The sequence below is a fragment of the Harmonia axyridis genome, chromosome 7 (genome assembly GCF_914767665.1).
Source record: "Harmonia axyridis chromosome 7, icHarAxyr1.1, whole genome shotgun sequence".
Classification (NCBI taxonomy): domain Eukaryota; kingdom Metazoa; phylum Arthropoda; class Insecta; order Coleoptera; family Coccinellidae; genus Harmonia; species Harmonia axyridis.
Window position 1 is genome coordinate 32318427 of NC_059507.1, and position 26993 is coordinate 32345419.

Here is a 26993-nt window from a genome sequence, read left to right on the forward strand (position 1 = left end):
ATAGTCGGTCGTCCAGAAAATGGGCTCGCTATAAATTATGGTCCTTTATGCCGAGGGCGACATTTTCAATTGGACCATATTCCTCGGAATGTCGAGCTTTGACTCAGAAGTGCAAATAAAAGGAGTGTTTAGGGTGGAAGTGGACACGTTTTGGGAACGTTGATTTGTGTTTTTGTATTCTTCGGGGTTTTAGTCGAGCGTGGTCGTCGGTGATCTACTGGCTTGCGCTCCGAATCAGGCTGTATTTGTGCGAAAAACTCTTGGGAAATCAGGGACGTTTCGCAGAATTTTTTGTGGAAGAATGTCCTGGAGTGTGTGTCATCCTTTGATATTAATCTTAGGAAAACGAAAACGAGAATTGATTCATTTTAATGATCATAATATGTGTTGGACTTATTTCTTTATAGTATACTTTCGTAAAGTATCTCGTTGCAAGTTTCTGAAAAAGTATATGAAGTTACTTTGATTATAAACAACTTTGCTTCTGCCGTTTTTTTTTCCTGAAATTCGAGGCTTTATTGTAAAAAACTGGTTAGACATTTATGATTCAAAGTATTGTCCATCACTGGCCACTACTTTCTCCCATCTTTCGGGCAGCGTGCGATACTCGCGTTGAAAAAGCTGGTCATCTTTTGAAGCAATCCAAGAATCGCTCCAATTTTTTACTTCTTCATGAGACCAGAAGTGCTGGTCAGCCAGTCCGTGTGCTATTGATGGGAACAATTGATATTCCGAGGGAGCAACGTCTGGAAAATACGTCGGGTGAGGTAGGACTTCCCATTAAAACGTTGTCAAGTATGTCTTGACCCCTTTCGCAACATGGAGTCGAGCATTGTCATGCTGTAAAATCACTTTATCATGTCTCTCGTTGTATTGCAACCGTTTGTCTTTCAATGTTCGGCTCAAACGCATTAATTGCTTTCGTTAACCGTCGCCTTTAATTGTTTCAGTCGGTTTCAACAACTCCTAGTACACTATGTCGAGATGGTCCGACCAAATACTGAGCATGACCTTGGAACCGTGAATATTCGGTTTTGCTATCGACGTGGAATCATGGCCGGAATAAGCCCATGATTTTTATGCGCTTGGGATTTTTGTGATGAACCCATTTTTTGTCTAGAGTCACAATCCGATGCAGAAATCCTTTCGGGCTTTGTCTTGCAAGCAGCTGTTCACAAGCAAACAAGAGCCGTTCAACATATCTTGGCTTCCATTCGTACGGCTCCCAATTTACTAGTTTCTGAATCATTCCCATGACTTCCGGGCGTTTTGAAATGGCTTGTTGTGTCACTTCCACTCTCGGCATCTTTTTGGAATTATATGATCCACTTCCTTTGACCTTTTTATGAAAAATTGCAGCAAATTGAGAACATAATAAAGATTTTTCAGAATAACTATTTCTGTTTCCATACTCGATCTATTTTGTTATTTCAGCTGTGATTGAACCACTCAACACTACAAATTTCCAAATTTTTTGAACCTACAAAGTTGCATTCCATCAAAACATAAAATAACTAACATAACGTAATATTTCGAACACAATGCAATGCAATAGAAAAGCAGTGATGACATTTTCGTGTGACATTTAGACTCACACTTGAAGAGGACACCTTCCAACAATCGTAACTGTGGAAAATTTGAATAAATTCTAATCGTTGGCTGAAAATTTTTCGCATGCAAACGGAAAATTCACGCTTTGAGATGTACCCTTCGAGATTTCCTCAAAATAGAGGAAAAGGTGACCTGGAAACTTTCCTCCGCTCTCGATCCGGCAGGCGGTGATATGTGAAGACGAACTATTCGATTTTTCCCTGTCTTTCACTTTCTGGGACGTCTTCATTTGCATATCTCGTGTTTTCCGGCTTATCTCAGAAGTTTTGGCATAAGAAAACCTAATTTTCCCAGCCGAACCTCCGTATATTGTCAGATGGAATCGGACGACCTCGAATGGAAATGAAACGAGCGGTGTGTCCTTCAGACCGGAGGAAAAGTCATGAGAAATCTTTATCTGTCACGATTGTCGGTGGTTGACGTAGACAGCTGAATTGATTTCCTGCGAGATTCGAATTGAAATGTAGAAACGTTCTTGTGTTGTGCTTTTCATTTTGTATTAGATGTGGGTCAGTGATTAGTTTCGTGTTTATAGTTTTTCGTTGTTTCGTATTTGCGCAGTCTCAAAACTACTAACCTCAAAAATGTTACTTTGCTGGAATTTTTAAATCTATGAGATGCGTTGGAGTTTTTTGAAGATGTTCTCTTTATACTAACGTTGAATTACGTTTACGATTTATTTGAGGAAGAACACTTTTGTTCATTCACTTGCGAATATATTGAAAAAGTTGAAACGACATTTATATACAAGGTACCTATCTCAAAGGACAGTTCATATTTCTTCAGCCTACTGCGTGAACGTAACGTTTCGGAGTGGCGCGCTTTGCGGCGTTTTTCGGCAGCGAATCTCGCGTTGTGCGTATGTGAATTTTTCAAAAATGATAATTCTACGACTGTAACGCAATGAGGTGATTAAGAAGTGTTGAATTCCTTTTTCTCTTCATATTTATCAGAATCTGCACTGCCAGGTGTAGGCAATACGCAAAGAGATTATTGCTTTCAGAAAATTTCGTTTCAGTATTGAAGAATTATTAGAGGTGCGTTTTATCAGTTCTTAATAAAAATTACGAAATGGTTTACACGTTGAAGGAGAGAAAAGAAGTGTTGAAAATTTATTTCCAGAACAATGACTTTGCTAGGGCTACTATGAGGATTTATGTAACAACTGAATGATAAATGAATGATGAACATTTTCATCAGGATGTAGTTCATCAGAAATCTAGCAGTAGCCATAGCACAGTCATTGTTCTGGAAATAAATTTCCAACATTTCCTTTCTCTCCTTCAACGTGTAAACCATGTTGTAATTTTTAAGAACTGATAAAACGCACCTCTAATAATTCTGCAATATAGAATACTGAAACGAAATTTTCTGAAAGCAATAATCTCTTTCAGATTATTCCAGATTCTGATAGGTATGAAGAGAAAAAAGGCATTTAACACTTTTTAATCATCTTATTGTTTGTTTGTTTTTGCTTCGTATTCGAACGAACGATAAAAACGGTTTAATCGCTGCTTCTAACGGTAGGAAATTTGAGAATTTTTTATCAATACTGTATGTTGAAAATATTTTCCTTTCAATAGAAATTATACGATCAATGGGAACATCCTGTTTCATTTAGTTTTATCGGGACCTTAATTCCATAAATGTAACAACCTGTAATTTTGTGAATATTCACTTTCTAGAACAAAAACTGCAGCTCATACAAATTTGAATCCATGCATACATTTGTGCTATACAAAACTACCCTCTTTCCCTATTCAAATTCCTGATGGGTTACAAACCCACTCTCCAGGGTGTGCTAGTAGAAACAAGCTTTGTATCCCAGATCATGTCATCAAAAATTGAACTGTCTGAGTGTTTTCACAAATTCTGATTCGTTGTTCAGTTATTGAGGGTGGACACTCTTAAATGAGACACCCTGTATATCTGATCAACTTTTCAATACTCGATCGAATCATTCTCCTCATAATTTCCTCAAACCGAAAGCACTCATACGGAACAGGATTCAGTCGAGACGACTCCCATTCCATCCAGAATACATCTGGACCACATCGAATATCACGTCTCCCGAACTCCCGAGATGGGATAAAAGCCGATCAGGGAGGAACCGGAATCGCATCTGGGGGTAGATTTGAAAGGAACTGGTCCACTCGACTCAAGCGATCGGAAGGAATCCTACTTCTTCCGAATAGAGATTTCCCTCAAGCTTTCCCCGGGAATCATACATAGTAAGAAGTTTTCCGCATTCCACTTCCGATAATTGATACCCGGCCATCGAAATTTCCAACGAAATCTCGACTCGAAGGGGACCAGCCCGACACGGCCCTTCGAAGACATCCGAATGTTCCCGAACCCTCACGGACTTCTTGGTCGTCCCTAGATCAATAAGTGGGCACGGGGACACAGGCCTACTGCAATCCACTGCAAGCCGACTTCGGCGACTTCACACGGTGACCCGAAAAGCCGCGCCGTCAGCCGAAAGGAATTTCCCGGAGGAAAATCGCTAGTTTTACTCGAAAATTTACGTGTAATTCCGGTGAATTATGAATCAGATGCTAGTTCTGATTTATATTTCGAATCTTTTGTAGGGAGTTCATGAAATTCTTCGAGTTTTTAGTAACTATTTCAGACGAATGTTTTATGTTGGTAGAATACCATGCCACGACTCTTTTTTAAGGGGGAAAACTCTTCCTCATGTCGGAAAAACCGACATGATGGTTTTTTAGCGAAAAAATTAGAATAGATTAGTATGTTCTAAAACAAGTTGCAGAATGGGCTCCTATTTATGTATTCCCAAGCATAACACTAAAAAGTATTAGTCGTCACCTACTTCCACGGGAATTAAATTATATAATCACTTGCCTAAACATTTTAAGAGACTTGGTGAAAAACAATTTAAGAAAGAAGTAAAATCAATGTTGATTGACAATTGCTTTTGTAATATTCAAGAGTTCTTGACTAATTCTATCATTTAAGACTTTTTTAATACTAACTTTTGCCAACATTGTTCTCTTCATATTTTCAATATGTTGTTATTTTCTTTTTTCTTGTTGACTATTTCTATACATTGTATGATGTCTTAAAGGAGGAATAAATTATTATTATTATTTTTCCAACATAAATGAGATATTCGAACGCATGAATATGTTGGAATTGTCTTCTGCAACTAGTATTTGAAGATATTTTGTCTATTTCAATTCAAGTTTCGTGAAATATTGTCGAAATTCAAAGAAAAATTCAGAGTGAACATCCTAGTGACATTCGTATTTCACAATTGGTGTGACTGTTACGAAAATTGACAGATTACGGAATTTGAATTTGAATCGTATCTTTCAAATCTTGAAATAATTTATAATAACGCATCAAATTCGTGAATTATTTCTGACGAAATCGATTTAACACCACCAGAATTAAGAGAAATTGCGAAAAATGTTGCAAATCATTTCACAATATCCAAATTTTATTATATTGACAAATGACGTGTGTTCAATAGGATCGGAAGTCAGTGTAGACAACCACAAAACGAAAAATATAACACAAAGCAATGCTGTAATGAGTTCATTACAGCACTGTTGCCACTGTTTTTAGTACTGCAATGAACTCTTTGCGATTCTGAAATAGAGAAAAACATTTATCTAATTATATGGAGATTTCAGGGTTATATTTCTTTGTAATGTTCATACTCGGATCTCTCCTGTGATGGATTTATCTAATATCTGCCAAATTTTTGATACAGAACAGTTCTGCCAACCAACATTTCACAATTCAAAAATTGCTAACCGATATTCATGAAAATATTCCATGAATATCAATAAAAATTCAGTGAATATCAATAAAAATTCAGTGAATGAGAGAAAATAATGTATAATACTCGTACCGAAGGCTCATTCCAACACTCGTTCATTCGAAAATTCCCCACCTCGTGGCTTCTTTTCGAATTTTAAACTCGTGAAAAAATATTAATATGTTTTCTGTACCTGTATTATAAATAACTATTCTCTAATTCGCAGAATTTTTGCAAATGTGGTTAGCAGGACAGTTTTCTGTATCACAGATTTGGCAGGTAATACAACAGATAAATCCGTGGCAGTAGAATTCCGAATGCAAGCATATAATAAAAAAATATTACCATGAAAACTGTGTGAATCTGAGATATTCTCGAACAATTTTGTTCTACAAGGTGGGGCTGAATGAACGGATTAGCCACAGAATTGAAGAAATACTTATATTTATAAATAAAATCACGAAATGATATTCCATTTATTTCTATAAAGATTGAGTGAATTGATGAATAAAATGTGTAATACTTGTACCGAAGGTTCATTCTTACACTCGTTCATTCAAAAACTCGTGACTTCGTGGCTCCTTTCTGAATTCTTCTGAAAATGCTGTAAATATTGTGGATTGATATGGAAATTAGAAAATGTGCTAAATTTTCCGAGGAAACAAAATTTTCAAAAATTGCCAGAGAAAAACTTCCCGATAAAGTAAATTTCCGATTTTCCTGCAAATAACAAATTTTCATTAATTTCCTCGGCCAAAGGTCATGCTATCGATTTTCCAACGTAGGATTCCATCGGGATAAGAACGTGTCCCGAATAGAGGCTAAATCTTGCAATCGGGTGCAAAACACGTCCCTGTTCATAATGGCAGACGGTAAAGGTATTGTGTACTCAAAACTCGTGGAAGTTCGTCGAAGTTTGGCCAACTTCGATCAACAATGACTCCGGCTTCTCCACTCCAACGTACATAGTTTGCTGTGAATGGATATTTGCCAAGAACAACAGGAAGTGGATTGTAGCATGCGTTTAAACTTTCATTAGCAGCTTGTTATGTTGCTCTTCAATTCTGGATTAGAGGGAAGGACGTCCATTTCATATCACGTGCTTCCGATTAATTCTTCAGTAGGTAGGTCGGTAGGAACATATTCATGAAAACTGGACGTGCGTACATGTCCTGTCGGTGGTTTACTCGTATATGGTTTATGAGGAAATATATATACAGAGTTGCGTAGAAATGTTCGTCGAATTGTATGCTACCAAAAATTCTTCTAGAATCCTTCATTTCATTTTTTCATTCAAACCTGACATTTTGAAACTTCCTTAATTATGTAGACCATTTTCCTCGTCCTTTCACCACCTCAGAGTAATAAGCATAGATAGAGGGAGCATGTCATATTCAGTAAGCAAATTTTGCCCGCAACAAAAACTCTCAAATTTGACATGAAACGCGCGGAAATGAAAACATATCAGTGATACGATATTTCACTCAATTCGCGAGTTTCTCTTCCAAGAACGCACTCTCTATGTCCCATATTGAATAAACGTTTCATATTAACTCCCAATATATTGAAATAAATACCCAAATATATCAGAAATTCAGAAAACAAACTTCAAGCGTGCCAAACGATGTGAAACAACCGATGACACTAGGAGAGCAAAACTTGCCAAACCTTGCATTTCAGCAGGTGGATACAGAAAATAATAAATATTCTGCTTATTTTAAATTCGGAAAAATATCGGATTCCAAATATTCAAATCTGAATATTTAATCGGAATCACTCAAATAAACATATTTCATTCAATATTGTATACATTCATAACGATATACAGGGTGTTTCCTAAACATGCGGCAAAAATTCAGGGGGTTGTTCCTTGGACTATTCTAAGAATATTTTGTCCTTTGATGATTTTTGGAAAACCTATTTGTTTCGAAGATATAGGGGAAACAAAATTTCAGATAATAACATTTTATTATGAAAAATTACATGAAAATTCAACTCAACCTACAAAAACTGTTGAAAATGACCACCTCTAGCCAGCATACAAGCATCCAATCTTCTCAAAGATAAAATGTTAATTGCTAATACATCACAAAACGAATTCAAATGAAAACCGTGTTTAATCTGTATTCCTTTACCATCTGCACTTATCAATTTTTAGTCAAAAAACTGGCCGTTTTTAGTAATTGGAATGTTGTTAAACAAATTTAAAAATAAATTGTACCTACTTAGTAAACACAGTGCGGTACGCATTTTTATTTAAACTATTATTAATTTTAAAAATATGAAAAATGTTGTTCGCCCTGTATCTTCGAAACAAAGAGGTTTTTCAAAAATCATCCAAGGACAAAACATGCTTAAAATAGTCCAAGGAACAACCCCCTGAATTTTTGCCGCATGTTTAGGAAACACCCTGTATAGTAAAATTGTGGATTCGAAAATATATCACAATCTTTAAGAACCAGTAATTATGGACCCATGAAATAATCTTGTCAAATACCATTCGCATTTTATACAAAAAGGATTCGTGCAGGTGCAATAATTCTCGTCTTCGTCTTCTCGTCTGGATAATCCATCTTTCAATATTTCATCATTCATATTCTTCCTGGAGTATCTAGAGCATCTGATTAAAAACTATATTTTGTTAGTGACTATCCTCTGTGAATGCTGGCAATCATGTTATGCTACATAATTTCATAATCAGCTATTCTAAAGACCTGTTTGATTGTTATTCCTATCCATTGCCTAATATAACTGTTAGTCAGGACTTTTGTCTAATACTTTGAGACTACATATCTTCTTACTTGCTTTGCAAAATCAGTTGCTGATTATTCGTCGCACATCACCTGTACCGGATATGAAATTTTTCTGATTTTAACACTCCCGTCAACAATTGGTACTCCTCAGTACCTCATTATGATCGCATCTGATACCTTCATCTTATACCTCAATCTGTCACGTATCAGTATACTAACCAGAGAAGATCTAAACCTCCCCTAACCCCATAATCGCCACCACTGGCCTCAAGAAGGTGAGGACTATGAAGTGAGGCATGATTCAGTTGTCAGGCAATCAGCTGAACGCCCCAAGGGAGACATTACCCGCGTCATCCTTCATCTCTAGGTTGCAGGATCGTCGTCTCTTCAGAGCCTTATGGCACGCACGTCGTCCCGACGGGACCGACGCCGACGTAATTCGCAGCCCCGGAATATCCCACAGGACGCGCCATGATTGCCAGGAGATGCTACATGAATACAGCTGGCGCGGTTATGCCCATTGTTATGCAAAATTTGCCGGAACTCGTACGTACGCACCTTCTATATCAACTTCTTTCTGCGGAGTTACACATGTTTTCGACGCGATGAATACGGGATAGGAAGCTGATGGTGGTCTCTTTGTATGGATGCAGAGTGCTCCTTTTGTTGGTGGAAAATTGGGACATATCCGCGGTTTGCATACTGACTGCAGGTTTTTCAGGAAAACTCTGCGTTTTAGAAGGGATAAACGTGGTTCTGAACTTCGGTACAGATAACACTTCATGTCAGTGTTTGTTACACTCAGTTCCTCTCTAGATAACTAAGTAATATAAGGGTTGTACTCAGATTGTAGGTCGATATAAATATTCTTTTGAGAAAGATTACAAAAAATTTTCAACTAAAACAATAAAGCCGGTGTGGATGTAATCGCAGTATCTTCAGAGGGAAACATATATTTCAACGTATGATACAAGAGCCTAACCGTATAGTTGTAGTAATTGGTTTGTGTATTTGTTTACAGAATAAGCTGACATATATTTAAGAGCTTCTTCTTCATCCAAACAAAATCTTATCCATCTTTCCTTTTCACCTAAAGTTGACGACGCATATTATAATTAAAGTTGAAAAAAAACATACAGAAACCAAAAAGGAGTAGAACGACCCATTCTTGAAAGGAATCTGAAACTGAATATATATATATATATATATATATATATATATATATATATATATATATATATATATATATATATATAGCTTGGAAACCACTACGACATTTACAAATTGGACAACCATTCACCAAGAGGTCAATGGTTTCTTCTACGCCACACTCATATAGTGCCCTTTGAAGAGCAAACTATTGGAAAGGCCATGATCAGTCCTAAGTCGATTTGAAGTACACCAAATTTTCCTGAAAACCTGGCAATTTCTCTGAAGGATCAATGATACGACTGCTGTTTAAGACATTACGTGACTTTAATCTTGCAGTTCTAGTATCTGGGAGGTTGAACATAATTGGAAATGTGTTTGATTAGAAATAAAATTCATCTTTAGATTTGTTGAGTGCAACCTTAATCTGTCTTCAAATATGAGGTCGAAGTAAAAGTGATAGCACCAATATGAAGGTGTATATGTAATAGTTCCACTGATTTTTATCATTGAAAAGTTAAGCTGTGTAGTAGTTTATTAAACATGATATTTTCATGATTCATATGCTTCAGTTTTTTTCAATCCTACGATCAATCGGAAAAATCCTTAATTTATTTTATTTAATCTACTCCTATCGAATTATATATTGATTATTCAACTGCTTTTGAGATATTGATAGTATGTATTAACAAACAGCGTCAGTTATAATAACTCACCACTATAACTCACTATAATCAATAGGAAAAGATGGATCTGTGCTTCTATAATTCTGTACTTCTATTTGGTTGGCCGAAAGGGAACACTCCATTATTGTTATTGAGGAAAGGAATGTCACTTTGATAATTTTGACGTTTATGAGTAACTTTTGGGGTTTGTCAATGAAGTTCTTTCTCTATTCTTGTATTTCAGTATTTATTGTTATAGTCGTAGATAAAGTATAGTTTTCAACTTGCGGTAATGGTCATAACTCACTTGATGAATTACAGCACTTGCCTGCGGCTCGTGCTGCAAACTTCATCTGCGTGAGTTATGAACTCACCGCTCGTTGCATATCAATGTCAACAACAATCATTGAAATTCCTGGATTGGAGATAAAACGCGGCAAATATTCTATTTTACCCCGATTGCCTATCTGGATTTAGAGAAAGTGGCACGCCACTGTGACTCTCCCCCGCACTTAATAAGCCCGTTATCATGTATGGAGGAAGAACGGTACAGTGAAAATTTCACTTACCGGCTTTTCAAAGGGAAATGCAAGCCTTCCCACGGGAGCTGATGTCTTCGTCGATAGCAGCTGATGCGGAAATATTACTCGGACACATCCGAGTGTAAAATGCAAATGGCAGACAAAACAGACGGCTGGAACTGAGTCGCGAGGGTGGAAAGGAACTTCGCTCTGTATAGGAACGATAGTGTCGATAGAAATTTTCAGGTTATATTGGAAAGTCCATCTGAAGATCACTCGGACGATTCCAAAAGGATATATTATGGAAATTAAACTATCCATGACATACCTTTCTGCGTGCTTGTTGCTGAATTTTGATTGAATTCAAATTGTTGAGATCAAATTCAACCTTTCTTTCCAGTCAGACTTTTCTCTCAGTTTCCCTCAGTTCCTTTTGGTACTTTTCCTGGTCCTACAGTAGGTTATTAAATGATAACAAAAAAATCTTCATTGGTCCTTTAAGACATTAATATTGCAGGATAAGTCAATGAAAAGAAGGAAATAAATATGATTTAGTCTAACTTATATCATTCGATTCACTCATACATTATAATAACTCTTATTTATGGTAATATGGAAATGACACGATGGAAAGTTTTGGTATATTCATGTGAGTTCTATGAAAGTAGAGGGCAGGATGTATCAGCAGCAGACTGTGAGAGACAGTCAGATTTCTGAAGCCCTATTTATGGATATATTCATTTTATGAAAACTTGTGTTCTGAATAAACCTCTGAGCAATAAACACAGCTAGAGGGAGGATACGTCATTTTCAGTGAGCGAATTTTGTGCCCAACTATCAAATTTGACATAAGGGACGCGGAAATGAAAACATATCAGTGATACGATATTTCACTCAGTTCGAGAGTTTCTCCAAAAAGAAAATACTTCTTACGTCCGATAGTGAATCAACGTTTCATTTCAACTCAAAATTATTGAGAAAAGTATTGAGATAAATACATAAATACCTATATCAGAAATTCAGAAAACAAACTTCAAGCTCGCAAACTAGGTGAAACAACCGATGACACTAGGAGAGCAAATGTTGCCAAATCTTGGATTTCAGCAGATAGATACAGAAAATTATAAATATTCTGCTTATTATTATTTCGACAATAAGGTAAAATATCGGATTCCAAATTTGCATATTTAATAGGTAATCACTCAAATAAATATATTTCATTCAATTTAATCTACATTCATAATGATATAGTAAAATCGTGGATTTGAAAAGATATCACAATCCGACAACAACATCTAATTATGTTGGGGACATCTAAAACTGATTCAACTAAAATTTATGAATCATTGGCAAAATAGCAGAACGAATCAGGAATTTTTGCAAGGTGACAAATTTCATGAGACATAAGACGCAGTATTATTTTAATAAATGAGTAGAAGATTCAGAATGCATTGTCCTTGGAGGATGGCATATATCAAAAACGAAATAATTGAACTTTTGATGTAATATATTTCATAATGCCTTTTCATTCGCTAATAAATGATATTGTGTTGAATGTTTTATGTTTTCATGGTAATCCACATAGCAGAAAGATTAGGTTTCAGATTGTTGTTCAGAAGATTGAGAAATTGAATCAAAATTGTGCATGAAAAACTACTTGAATACGAATTCAAACAAACGTGCAAAGGTTACTGGCTTTACTTCAATGTTTTCCTCATTTCATCATACAAAAATTCTTTTACTTCTCGATTTTGTTTCTTTATATTTCTCTACAAAATCAGAATGATCAATTCTATTATAAGGAGTACTAGTAAACCGAAAAATGTTGAAAAAAACTCGACTTGTAGATAAAAGAGGAAATCATAATAATTGATGGGACTGTAAACCAGAAATCGCTAGCAATTTTCGGCTAGTACCTGTCAAAAAACCTAATCTATGAGCCATTGCAATCTTCCACACTCATCATTTCGTTTTTCACTCGAAATCTGCCCCATTCAACCTTCCAATCTGTCCCGTTTGGGATCTAAATCCGCGGTTAAGAGACGTGATACCGTAATAATGTATCGTTAATATATACCTCAATAAAGCACCATTCACATTTACGAGCCATTCGGCAGACGAGTTTCCTGGCGAAAGAACGTCAAATAAGGCAATCTCTTCCCTAATACCAGTTCCTGGTATTAAAAAGATTTTAAAAATGCAGACCGCGTCATGTTTCAGTAGTTCAGTAGCGTTTTAATGCATAATTCACAAAATGTTCCGTGTTTACAGCGCCACTCGCCGCAATTGGCCAATCAGACCTGGCGGAATAAGTTTCGAACGATCTAATGCTGGATCATGTGGAGTGCGCTCTCTCTCTCAGATCCAACTTTACAATTCGGTCGTCTATGAAGATCCAATTTTCCGAATTTTACTTTTACTAGCACGAATTTTCTTCGTTTTACTGACTCATTATTTTCCGGATTTTCATGGCGTGTAATGGTTGGAGAAACGAAATTAAAAATCAGACTTCTCTCATGTTGAACGATAAAAACTATGTTATATCGAAGAGAATTCGCCACAATCTGCCTCATTCTGTAACTGTAAATCGAATAGGGATGGTATGGATCGAATAGAAATACATCGGAATCGTTTCGAATTGATATTCTGTTACTATTTTTTCCTAAATTCGAGGCTTTATTGTAAAAACGTAGTTATACATTTATGATTCAAAGTAGTGTCCATCGCTGGCCACTATTTTCTCCCATCTTTTGGGCTGCATACGAATCTCACGATGAAGAAACTGAATCTCTTGACTCGATCCAATTTTTTACTTCATAAGACCGGAAGTGCTGGTCAGCCAGGCAGTGAGCCATTGATCGAAATAAGTGATGGTCCGAGGAAGCAACGTCTGGAGAATACGGCAGTTAGGGTAGCACTTTCCAATTCAACGTTTCCAAGTATGTGTTTACCACTTTGGCAACATAGGATCCAATAATCCAATAAATTAGTGAAATAACTTTATCAGGTCTCTAGTTGTATTACGGCCGTTTGTTGTTCAATGCTCGATAACGATCGTCTGTGACTGTTTCAGTCATTTTTAACAACTCATAACAATACGCCGAGCTGGTCCCACCAAATACTGATCATGTTGTTTCTGAGTCAGTCCTATTGACTTTCAGATGTTTTGAAATGGCTTGTTGCGTCACTCCCAATGGTCCTGCCATTTCTTGTTGCGTTTGACACGAGTCTTAAAAAAGTAATGCCTCCGATTATGTACCTTCGAAAACCTTCTCTCTTCCACTGCCATGCTGGTCTCCGACGTCAAAATGACTGTTTTTGAAGCGCTGAAACCGAGGCTGAAACCACTCTCGGCACATTCTTTCACTAATAACGGCCTTGCCATACGTTTTTGAGAGCATTCGAGGAGCCTCAGCCGCGAATTTCTTCATATTAAAGCAGAAAATCAAAACCTCCCGCAAATGGCGAGAATTTGGCTCGTAAGCTATCATGTTTAATCAAGAATAAATTCATGATCCAGGCACAAATTGACTTATATTCCGATGGCGTTATGTTTCCAAATACCATAGCTTATTTTATAACATCTACGATCTATTTATTTCGACTACCACTTACTGCTACAGTCATCTATTGCAAAAAGGCGGAAGCAATGAAGAATTGACTGGCAAAAGTTGCATACTTTCTTGGTAATGTTAATGTCAAATCTCTTGAAAATGGCATAATCAGAGTTATTTAATCACATTACCTTTCTCTACCTCTATCAACTTCCTAACCCAAGCGATGACCTTCCCAGTTGATACAAATCTTTCTGCCTTCCTGTAAAAGCTGATTTCGACCGATTATTCTGCCAGAATAATAACGGTTGTACAAGAATTAACAAGGAAAGTTTTAATTTTTGTTAGCCTTGTTTAGGACACCCCATCTCAGGGTAATTGTTGATCCAACGCCTAAAACCCAGGCAAATTGATAATCAACCCAAATTTCAATTAATCCACAACCCATCTAATTGCCCCCGACTCGATTCATTTGGTATTCATAGAATAACGATGAGAGTTCAGTTAGGCGATAATATTCTGTGTTGGGGCCGCGTTCCGTAACGCCGTTATTATCACTTTCCGAAACTCCATAAACACATATAGTCTTTCTGATCGCAATACAAAGCTCCGGGGACAATAACCGTCAAAAATAAGCCGTCCGTCAACAATCTAATCGCCAAAGCGGGTAAAAACGGAATACAGAATCAAGGGTCGCCGCCACCAGCCATTAAATTTATACAATAAATTCCCGTTCGGGCTTATCCGGGGCGGCGTTGCAGCCCCAGCATCATCCTCCGGTCCGGCGATCATCCGAGAATCCGATATGAAACATAGAGTAAATTAATTAAAAATTTCTGATCTTGTCTTCCTGATTATCGACGGAGTCGGAATTAATTAACAAATTCCAATTACGTTCCGTACTTGGGCGATAAAGTCTGGCGTTTTATATCGACGAACGAGGACAGAGGAGCCGAATCGACGGGCTGGAAGGGTTGTAATTGGAATTTGATGAAATCCTATGCTATGACGACAATGGGCGAGATTATCTATAGGTATGTGTGTCAAGGGGAATCCGGGGGATTGCATGGAGCGTTTTCGCCGAATTTTTCTACCATATAATTCCGTAATCAACAGATTTCCCGAACTGAAAGGGTTTACTCTTGTACGGTTCGGACTCAACTTTATTTTTGAAGTGAAATTTTCATTCAACCTATACGGCATATTGAATATATTAATCCCTGAATTCACCCTTGGCTGAGTTAAGAGGGGTTTATACCGTTTCAGCGGTCTGTTCGAAAATAAATAAGCTATGTTTTACGCTAGAGCACTCAAAGAAATTTAGCAGCATATACAACAGAAATTCGGTGATTTCTATAGGAAGTTCCCCCTATATAGGCGACAGCAGAAATATTTGTTGAATTTACGTGACAATTCCTGTCGTTTGATTCTTGTAGAAATAATTAATTAGTTAGTTAATGCAACCATACTGTAGTTTGTCATTTCAACAGGACAATAATAATGTAACAAAAACCGGAATATATGCATGACTATTTACAGGATCCTTACATTCGATTTAACAGGAATTTACTGTTAACTGGATAGTTGTATTCCAAGCTTCAAACTTCAGTATCTACGATAATTTTCAGTAGTGAACCCCGAAGTGAAACAGGAATTTTTACTTATAGCGAAATTATATCATTTAACAGAAATTTGCCGTTGAATTGATGAGCTTTTTTTGTTCGAATTATTACACGAGATTATCATTGGAAATAATAAATCGCAATTGATGTTATTACATTTTGAAATATTTTTGTATAACAATTTAATTTAAGAAAAATAACATTTCTATCATGAAATTGTCTAGCAGCATATATTACAGGAATTCGGTGATTTCTGCAGGAAACTCCCCTTATATAGGCGACAGCAGAAATATTCGTTGAATAGACGTGAAATAGTCGTTTGATTCCTATAGAAATGACAAGTTTTTCAAATTAGTTAATGCAACCATACTGTAGTTTGTCATTTCAACAAGACAATAATAATGTAACAAAAACCGGAATATATGCATGACTATTTACAGGATCCTTACATTCTATTTAACAGGAATTTACTGTTAACTGGATAGCTGTATTTCAAGCTTCAAACTTCAGTATCTTCGACAATTTTCAGTAGAGAACTCCAAAGTAAAACAGGAATTTTTACTTATGGCGAAATTGTATCATTTAACAGAAATTTGCCGTTGAATTGATGAGCTTTTTTTGTTCGAATTATTACACAAGATTATCATTGGAAATAATAAATCGGAATTAATGTTTTTACATTTTTGAATATTTTAGTATAACAATTCAATTCAAGAAAAATAACATTTCTATCATGAAATTGTCTAGCAGCGTATATTACAGGAATTCGGTGATTTCTACAGGAAACTCCCCCTACATAAGCGACAGCAGAAATATTTGTTGAATAGACGTGACATAGTCGTTTGATTCCTATAGAAATGACAAGTTTTTCAGATTGGTTAATGCAACCATACTGTAGTTTGTCATTTCAACAGGACAATAATAATGTAACAAAAACCGGAATATATGCATGACTATTTACAGGATTCTTACATTCGATTTAACAGGAAGTTCCTGTTTAATGAACCAACTAGATAGTTGTATTCCAAGCTTCAAACTTCAGTATCTACGAGAATTTTCAGTAATGGACTCCAAACTAAAACAGGAATTCTTACTTATAGCGAAATTGTAGTATCGATTTAACAGAAATTTGCCGTTGAATTAATGATCTTTATTTGCTCGAATGATTACACAGGGTTATCATTGGAAAAAATAAAGTGGAAATAATTTCATTGCATTTCGAAATAGTTTAGTATACAATTTAATTTAAGAAAAATAACATTTCGATCATGAAATTGTCTAGCAGCATATATTACAGGAATTCGGTGATTTCTGCAGGAAACTCCCCTTATATAGGCGACAGCAGAAATATTCGTTGAATAGACGTGAAATAGTCGTTTGATTCCTATAGAAATGACAAGTTTTTCAAATTAGTTAATGCAACCATACTGTAGTTTGTCATTTCAACAAGACAATAATAATGTAACAAAAACCGGAATATATGCATGACTATTTACAGGATCCTTACATTCTATTTAACAGGAATTTACTGTTAACTGGATAGCTGTATTTCAAGCTTCAAACTTCAGTATCTTCGACAATTTTCAGTAGAGAACTCCAAAGTAAAACAGGAATTTTTACTTATGGCGAAATTGTATCATTTAACAGAAATTTGCCGTTGAATTGATGAGCTTTTTTTGTTCGAATTATTACACAAGATTATCATTGGAAATAATAAATCGGAATTAATGTTTTTACATTTTTGAATATTTTAGTATAACAATTCAATTCAAGAAAAATAACATTTCTATCATGAAATTGTCTAGCAGCGTATATTACAGGAATTCGGTGATTTCTACAGGAAACTCCCCCTACATAAGCGACAGCAGAAATATTTGTTGAATAGACGTGACATAGTCGTTTGATTCCTATAGAAATGACAAGTTTTTCAGATTGGTTAATGCAACCATACTGTAGTTTGTCATTTCAACAGGACAATAATAATGTAACAAAAACCGGAATATATGCATGACTATTTACAGGATTCTTACATTCGATTTAACAGGAAGTTCCTGTTTAATGAACCAACTAGATAGTTGTATTCCAAGCTTCAAACTTCAGTATCTACGAGAATTTTCAGTAATGGACTCCAAACTAAAACAGGAATTCTTACTTATAGCGAAATTGTAGTATCGATTTAACAGAAATTTGCCGTTGAATTAATGATCTTTATTTGCTCGAATGATTACACAGGGTTATCATTGGAAAAAATAAAGTGGAAATAATTTCATTGCATTTCGAAATAGTTTAGTATACAATTTAATTTAAGAAAAATAACATTTCGATCATGAAATTGCCTCAGAATCTCGATTCCTAATATCCTTTCCTTTCCCCGATATTCTTCAGAAGCCAGCAATGAAAATTTCCGTTTTGACATTCCTCCTCCTTTCAGACGACCAGAGCAGATCCCGGGGATACCTTGGCAAAGCGAATTAATGAAACTTACGGTAAAATTCATAAGCGAAAGGTCAACTAAGGCCGCATACGACATCAAAGGTGAGCGTTCCTCAGACCAAACATGCAGTATTTATGCTTGAGGTATCGCAAAATGAATTTCGGCATAAATTAAAATATCGTAAACATCAAAAGAGGAATGCTCGCCAGTTGGAGAATTATTCAAATTGAAGTATCCATGCCGGACTGGGCTTCACCGGTCAAATTGAATAATGTTTTCTCCAGGGCACACTCGATTCAGAATCAACGTCTGTGAGGGCCAAAATGAAACATTCATCAAAATTCAAAACTATAGAATATAATTATGCCAAAGTATGGTAGGGGCGTATTTCGAAATTCTGAATCTCTAGGGTCTTCGTATACCTTTGTATCAAGCCATACGATCCAGGAGAGACCTTTTCACTTTACAGATCAGCTCTGTACGTTTTCATTCGGGCTCAGCTAACGGTGTTTACTTCTGGATTCAGTCAATCCAAATGGATATGCTTTCAACTAAATATTATCCTTCGTTTTCAGGCAAGGGTCGTCTGTACCCTGCATACAGTCTGAGTGGTTCTGAGGGTGAAGACTCTCCTAGACGAAACCAAAACAACCACACCTATCAACATCCAGTGTATCAGCAACCCGCTGGTCTCAGCGATACCCCCACCTCCGAGGAAAACGGATCTGACGCCACTTTGACTGACTCGGAACTGGCATTGGCTAGAGATTCAACTCTTCTTGTGCATAACGGTAAGTGAAGTTGATTATTTGAGGATTTTTTGATTTTTTTCAAGGTATGTGCTCCAATCGTATTTTTCTATCACTTTCCGCCTGAAATTTATTCTCAATCTTTTCGCTGCTTCGTCTATTCTAACGGTGTAAGGTCTGGACTTCTCGCTGGTCAAATTAGAATCAAACTTGATCTACGTAGAAGAATTCAACGAAAATGAAGCGAGGTGAGAAATCTTTTTGAAATCACAAGAACTCAAATATTTCGTAAGCTGTTGATTGAGCAAATGAGTCATGCTTACATGTCCTCCAAGGTTCATGTCTGTTTTGGAAACACCCTGTATATTCTACCGTGCTTATAGGTCCCACAGGAAAAACGCTCGAAAATCCCCAGAACTATACAGTGATGCCGGTAATAATAGAACATTGACTTCCATATACAGGGTGAGTCACTAGTACTCGATCGGTCGATAACTCCTGTAAATTTTGGGCTAGGAGAATTTTGACAAATTGACAACATGAATACATAAGCTTGAATTATTTTTGACTCTACTGGCTGATCCGAAAGCGATGAAACATGATACCACCTTGTTTTTTTCTTTAAAAGGGATTGCCCAATTTTTATATCATACTCATAATCTGCATAAAATTCTGATTTCGTAATACCCCACCCTCATCATTTATTTGTGATATTTTTTGACGAAGGCCACGTTTTTCAAAAAATTTCATGATTATAATAGTTAAACCTAAAGATCATATCTTGAAAGAAATTCGAGATGATTGTACAATTTATTTCTCATTGAATTTTTCAAAGTCTTCTGGCCAATTTGCGGATAACTCTATAGGCAGTCCTAAAAAGTCTACAAGTTTCAAAAAATATCCTTTACAAAATGTTAATAAATCCATTTTTTCGAATGGCATTCCTTTTTTTTTGTGTGAGTAGTCTTCATTTTTATCTAGACATGTTGAGCATGAAATGAATGATTTTCAAAATGCTTTGCGTTTCATATTTCTCACTGAAAGTGGCAGTATACTTTTTACGCATACAATTTCGAAATAATAAGATAACTCAACTCTACTTAATACCTACTAGTATTATGTATTAAAGGTAAGCCAAATTGAAGAAGTTATCAGTGAAGAAAAACAGGAACATAGTTTGAATTCTTTTAAGGAGTTCAAAATGACCATATGAGCGATAAATATTGCTGAGACTTTTTCAGCTGAAAATATACAGTCATTTCGAACTCCTTAAGAGAATTATTCGGACTATGTTCCAGTTTTTTTTCACATGGTCCCCATTTCATTTTATCGAAATTAATGTTTTCAACCATCGGCATCGGTTATAGCCGAATTTATTTCTGTTCGCTACACTGCTCGTTCAATTTCGACCGTTTATTCTCAGATTTCGTAGTCCGAACAAGACAGAAAAAAAACTGATAATTCCATATGCCTCAATTTCTATAACCTCATATTTATTCGTTAACGCTAGGTTGAACTCAACCGACGGTCAACCATGGTTTATAAGACTGGCACTGAATGAGGTGAAGGAGGCTGAAAAGGCGCATAAATTGACGACTGCTCAAAGTTCTCTTGTTAGTGCTTTCCTTATATTTTGAGCTTTTTTCATTTATCTTTCCCGTTGAAAAAATTAAGTGAAATGGGAGAAAATATCGAACCAGTAAGAATAATTAATTCCTTCAAATCTGTATAATTATCTTACTCGGAATTGATCCTCTACTACACAAGCACTCCTCCGAACGCAGCCTCATCTTCTTTCCTCGAAGACGTTAAAACTTTTCTAATCTTTCCGTTAATATTCCTACCTCCGCAGGAATAATTTTTTTTCTTTCCTCCCTCAGGTCCGGAACCGCGATCCTCTTCCCATTCGCAATTAAAATACTCCAAATACTGCCGCCGTTTCATAAGGAATTAACGTCGGCGAAGACGCTTTTGCCTCCCGAAGATCTTATTATGCATATTCCCGACTTTTTATTGCTCGCCGCCTTCCGGATAGCCTCTCGACGGCCGATACAACGAATTTTCATATTTCCCGGTCGGCTCGAATGAGAATAAACGCGCCCGTCCAAGGTCTTAATTTGGACGCGGATGGAAAAGTGGTACCCCCCTCCCGCTCGTATTTGCATGATTGGATTCTTACGTTTCTTCGGGCCTTTCTCAATTTTTCCAGCTACTGCGGTATTATTTTGATTAGAGGGTGGCTCTTGTATGAGGGGGGAGAATTATTTTTTAATCGGGCGTTTTGTCTTTTAGCGGTTTTGGGGATCTTGGTGGCGGTTTGAGGAGGAGTAAAAGGAGTTTCTCTCAGTTAAACTTCTCTGTATGTTGTATATATTATCATTTTTTTTATATATTTCTGTACTTGTATATATAACGGGTGTTTTTTTTCGAGGTATATAACTTTAAGTTGGCATTTCTGTTCAAGGTGGCGACCGATTCAATAATTGTCGAGTGATTCATTCTCAGTTTGGTTTGGCAATTCATCATGAATAGACTCATGCCTACACAATGCTTGCAAATAGTGCAATTTTATTTCGAAAATAATAATGGTTCTGTGCGGAATGCGTATCGCGCACTACGTCCATTTTATTTGTTTAGCGATGAAGCGCACTTCTGGTTGAATGGCTACGTCAACAAACAAAACTGCCGCATTTGGAGTGAAGCTTATCCCCAAGTGTATGTCGAAACACCGTTACATCCAGAAAAACTGACTGTTTGGTGCGCTTTATGGGCTGGTGGAATCATTGGTGCGTACTTCTTCAAAAACGATGATGGCCAGAATGTTACAGTCAATGGTGATCGGTATAGAGCCATGATTACTGACTTTTTCATTCCTGAATTGAACAACCATGATGTCCAGGAGCTGTGGTTCCAACAAGTCGGCGCAACATGTCACACAGCTCGTGCCACAATCGATTTATTGAAAGACAAGTTTGGTGACCGCCTAATTTCACGTTTTGGACCTGTGAATAGGCCTCCAAGATCTTGTGATTTAACACCGCTAGACTACTTTCTATGGGGCTATGTGAAGTCATTGGTCTATGCGGATAAGCCACAAACCCTTGACCATTTGGAAGACAACAAATGTTGGAAAAAGTCATCGAAAATTGGACGTCCAGATTGGACTACATCCGAGCCAGCCATGGCGGTCATAAACCAGAAATCAATAATGAAATGCCACAAGATTATCTTGCGGATAAATAAAATTCATGTCAATCGAATAATCCATCGTTGTTTTATTGCAATTTAAAGTTCTATAGCTCTAAAAATTACACCCTTTATTTTGAAATTGTACTCTCTTCTCTTCCAGTAATTTCTTTTTATATGTTTTTATATATTTCAAACAATTTTCTATCTGTGCTTGATGTTGCAATGCCTTAGCATCTCTTCAGCTAATGACCATAGTTGTCGATGATGAATTACTGAATAGGCGAACCAACTAAACTGAACTGGCGAGTAGATGCAGTAACCAAACCTACGCAGAGCACAATACATTCTCCTACAAGCTCTAAGATTCTGAGACTCTGAGACGTCGAACAGAGGGTTAGGAGAGCCGGAACATAAAACATTGAAACAAAGCATTTTCGCAAAACTCCGATCCACGCACATATACCAAAATGCCAATAATCCCCTAGAAAGTGAAGAAATTTGAAGGGAAGAATGGCCACTCTCCCATTCCTCTTAGCCGTCTCCCCAAGTTATGGCCTAGTTTTCATTACGTCCCATCCACCTCGGGAAAAATACGTTCTGGGCCCCTCCGGCAATAACCATTCACCTTAAAAACTCACCGTTTCCCATTACCCTCGTCAAATTTCGCTACCGCCCAATTTAGAGAGTGGCCTCGTAAAGTTCCTCTTTATGTACCCGTAGATGGAGGTTGATAACAATCTCGGAAGGACTATTTACGTCTTACGCGTCATGTGGAAGACGTTGGCGATGGCGCTGTTCTTTTCCCGTGGTCTCTTAGATCTCGCAGATTACGCCGTCGAGGTAACATGAGGTAGCTGTTGGGATTAGGTAGATGTTTTTCTCGGGCTTAACCGATGCGATCCTGTTGAAACGATGATGGCTGTTGGAAATAGAGAGATTACGGCATGTGGGAAGGTCGATTCTTTCCATATCGTTTAGCATAAGGGAATGTGAATGCATCAAAACTTATGTGTTGTTGTTGCCAGTGAAGATGTATTTTAGATAAGGAGTTATCGAATGGCCAATATTTCCCCATGAAAACTACAAAAGAATATCAATGGTCGACTAAAAAAATACGGAAAGCACTAACGTGTGCACAGGAACTTTTGGGACTTGTTCATTCTTGCGTTGATTGCATTTTTCGGGACCACAAATTTAGCTATGTAAAGTACCGAATGTGATCTCCAAAAGCGCAAGTGACACATGACTGATGAGTGACTAAAAGCTCTGCACTCAAGACAGGGTTGTCCTCATGTTTCCTTTATATATTCAGCTTGAATTTTCTGTTATTCTGATCTCTACTATCAACATGAAATTTGCAAAGGAGCTTGTAGTTGTTATTCTATAGAATATAAGTCTTTGATTTGCACATATATTTCAACAATAGATTCTTGAGATCGAAAGGAACCCCTTTCACCATTTGGTCTAGATGGAAAGAAAAAGCCAATTTCAGTTCTCATAATGAACTATGCCACCTCTGGAAACCTGCACACTAAAGTTTTTCGAACTATAAGATATATTTTCAACCTCGGGAATGAGTACTATATTAGAAACACCATCTTACCTACCAATTTAGGTATATGAACATGTTCATTTTCTTTCCATACATCTTAGGATATGCATGTCATTCCATTTGAAAGAACGCACTTTTCATCATTTCAATATGTCTCACTGAAGCATGTGATTTCGAACAACCCTGTATGATTACAAGTAAATGGTACACGGGATATTGGTAATTGGTAATTTCTGCTTTCTAGGAAACCAACTACCAAAACTGCTAGAGATAGGAACAAGCAAGTTGATATATAAATAATCAAGAGGCTGTGGCAAACAGCTATAATATACAGAAGGGTCTACTTGAAATATCGAAGTGGTATATTTTGATAAGCGGCATCACTGCAGCGCTGAGAATATTTCAGATAAAAAGAGCAGTGGTTCCTACTGAAAGAACCAAATTTTCAAAAAACCGTACTGTTTTCCGTAAGAGTCAAGGGTACCACCGACCAGCTGGGGATTCACAGCTTGACTTGATTTTAAGTCAAGCTCAAGTCAAGTAGTAGTTTTTCAATCTCAAGTCAACTATTTATTTTATTTGGTACTTGAATCGTATCAAGCGATTTGATTTTTAGAAGTTTTATTTAGCATTGTCACATCAATAAAAAAAAATGAAATGACAAGGAACCTTGCAAAAAACATTTTTATTTATTAAACCTATTGTATAAATGAACCGAAAATATAAACTTTTTTAAATAGAAACATAAATTAAATCACTATAAATCATAACAAACTAAAAAAAAATTTAAAAATTAAGTTTCCAAATATTGAGAAACCTCTAGGCCTTGTTTGATTTCATAATTTTCCATCCAGGATCTAAGACACATGAGGCATCTTATAGATTTGTCGCCCAACCTATTGCGAGTTTTTGTAACTATAAGAGCAGCTCTAAAAAAATTTCCTTCAAAAGGGGCTGAAGATGCTGGCGTTGATAAAAAATCCTTAGCTATTTTGACCAAGTTTGAAAAGATATTTCTGAAACTACCGAAATCTACCAATAGATTTCATATAATTGTGAGAAAACTACTAATAAAGTCACATTGGCGAAAGCCTCAGTCTCTAGGCGCTTGAGGAATCCCCTTATTTAGTCTAAGCGCACACGATATTGCAGAAATATATATGGTGCAACGCGTGCATTTCAAGCTCAAGTAATATCAAGTAGCTTGATATCAAGTCAAGCAATAAATATCCAAAATCAATTCAAGTCAAGCTCAAGTATGTAATTTTTCACGAGCTTGATTTTCAAGTCAAGTAGTTGGTTAAAATGTCAAGCTACTTGGCTTAATAAATCCCTACGACCAACAATTGACCCATGAATAAACAAGCACTCAGAAACTCCTAGTTTCACATCGGTGATTTCCCCATTTTCAAATAATAACCTTTACTTTCTGCCAATGCATCACCTCCACAATTCTTTCTTCTCAGTGGCTCCATCTGAACGCCAAATCCACCCCAAAACCGTTCACAGGTACACACAAACCCGCATCATCAATGAGCTTTCACTTAACTCAGACGGATCTCCCAGAATGGTCGCAATATCCGTTTTGATCTTCGAAATGGCCTCGACTAGATGAATCCCGGATATCCCCCGGGCACATACAAGGTGATCCCGATCCGAACCGGCCCGAAGTAGGCTGGATGTTCAAACACTCGATAATCTTAAGACGGCTCCTCCGTGCGCATCTGATATGAATGTAAATAACAGTCCATTATTTCAATCTAAAGATGGTAGAACGTTGAGCAAACAGTAATTTCCGAACGAGCCGGCAGTTTCGTCTGCTCGTTTCCGATTCCTTCCGGGTAGAGGGGGTCCAGGGGGTGGGTCGAAGGGGTGGAGGACGTAGAGGTTCAATAGAATTCGGCGATAGCCGTTGGGTAGGAGGATATTGTACCTTTTCGCGGATAACGTTTTTTTTTTTAGTTGGGTGATGTTTGACGTTGGTTATTGACTTGTTATTCAACTCAATCTGACTTGCTTTCGTTGATAAAAGGGGGTTGGAATAGAGGATGAGGTTGACATATTAATATATCAAGAGAAACATCAAATGAAAATCATACGTCAACATTTTGCACTGCTTCCGAAGTTGTGTTGAGAGGGAACACCACCACGTAAAATTATCATGATCTGTCAATATTTGGCCAGAGAAGGGGGGACTAAATTATGTACTGTGTTGACAGAAAAATAGAATGATCATTAGAAATTAAGAATATTACAATGTTTCCAAGTTATATCAGCGTTTTGTAGGGTTATCATATCATCAGAATTATTATTTTTTCATTCATAAATTAACAATATTGAAATACTACAATAAAGACTATTGTTTGAAGAAATTATTTGAAAACCCCCATGAAAATCGGTGATTTGTAAGAAGAAATATCTCTAATTTCGTTTTGAACTAAGCAGTCGCATGGTAGTGTACCATCTTGAGATTTGTTCTTTTCTCTTTTATTAAGAGGGAACATCACGACGTGGCTGCTCAATTCAAAATAAAATTAGAGATATTTATTCTTACAATTCACCGTTTTTCATGGCGTTTTCACATAATTTCTTCAAACAACAGTCTTCATTGTAGTATTTCAATATTGTTAATTTATGAATGAAAAAAATTATAATTCTGATGATATGGTATCCCTACAAAACACTGATATAAGTTGGAAACATTGTAATATTCCTAATTTCTAATGATCATTCTATTTTTCTGTCAACACCGTACATAATTTTGTCCCCCCTTCTCTATAACCTCAATTGTTATCAGAGAAACCATCTTAGATTTCAAGATGAAATAATGAAAGAAGTATAAAATATTCATGTGATAAATGATAAACCCTACTAACCCTACCTAACCTAACCTTCTTGGCCTGGTTTTTTTATTTATATTCGATTCGCATGTGAAAAGGTCAATTATATTAGGTCAAGTGATGGAAAGGGAGTGAAACGACCTCAAAGTTCACCGTGATATTGTGAGGGAGCTTTTGTATTTGCGTATAATTCCTTTTTAGCAATGATATTTGTGGAATATTACTGTCATTTGAATCTTTTCAATTCTTGTGTACAATCTTTATATAATTCTATATCAAAAATAATAAGAAAAGTAACAAAGATCTTTCAGAAACATATCGATAGGTATATGTTATCGAGCAAGAAATAGTAAAACTAGTCCGAACTTTGATAGAAAAAAATCACTGCAAATTCAACGATTGGTTTCATTATGTCTTCATAGAATATCTGAAATAATTCAATGGCTAACAAAATGAAATATATCGAGAGATTGGTGTTTAGGAAAAGTTTTATTTGGTTTCAAATGAAAGGACGTCTGTATATGGTGTATTATACATTTATTACTATTATTATACATAACTTTTTGA

The 26993-nt window shown here is 36.4% G+C and overlaps 1 protein-coding gene across 10 annotated transcripts in view; it reads left to right on the plus strand.

Moving 5' to 3' along the window:
* Positions 1-26993, plus strand: part of LOC123684759 (teneurin-m) — a 446936-nt gene that overhangs the window by 308406 nt on the left and 111537 nt on the right. For all 10 annotated transcript variants that reach the window (XM_045624190.1, XM_045624195.1, XM_045624189.1 and 7 more), the window contains one exon: positions 18672-18887. In XM_045624190.1, the coding sequence (XP_045480146.1) occupies positions 18672-18887 (216 nt within the window). The remainder of the gene's footprint in view (positions 1-18671; positions 18888-26993) is intronic.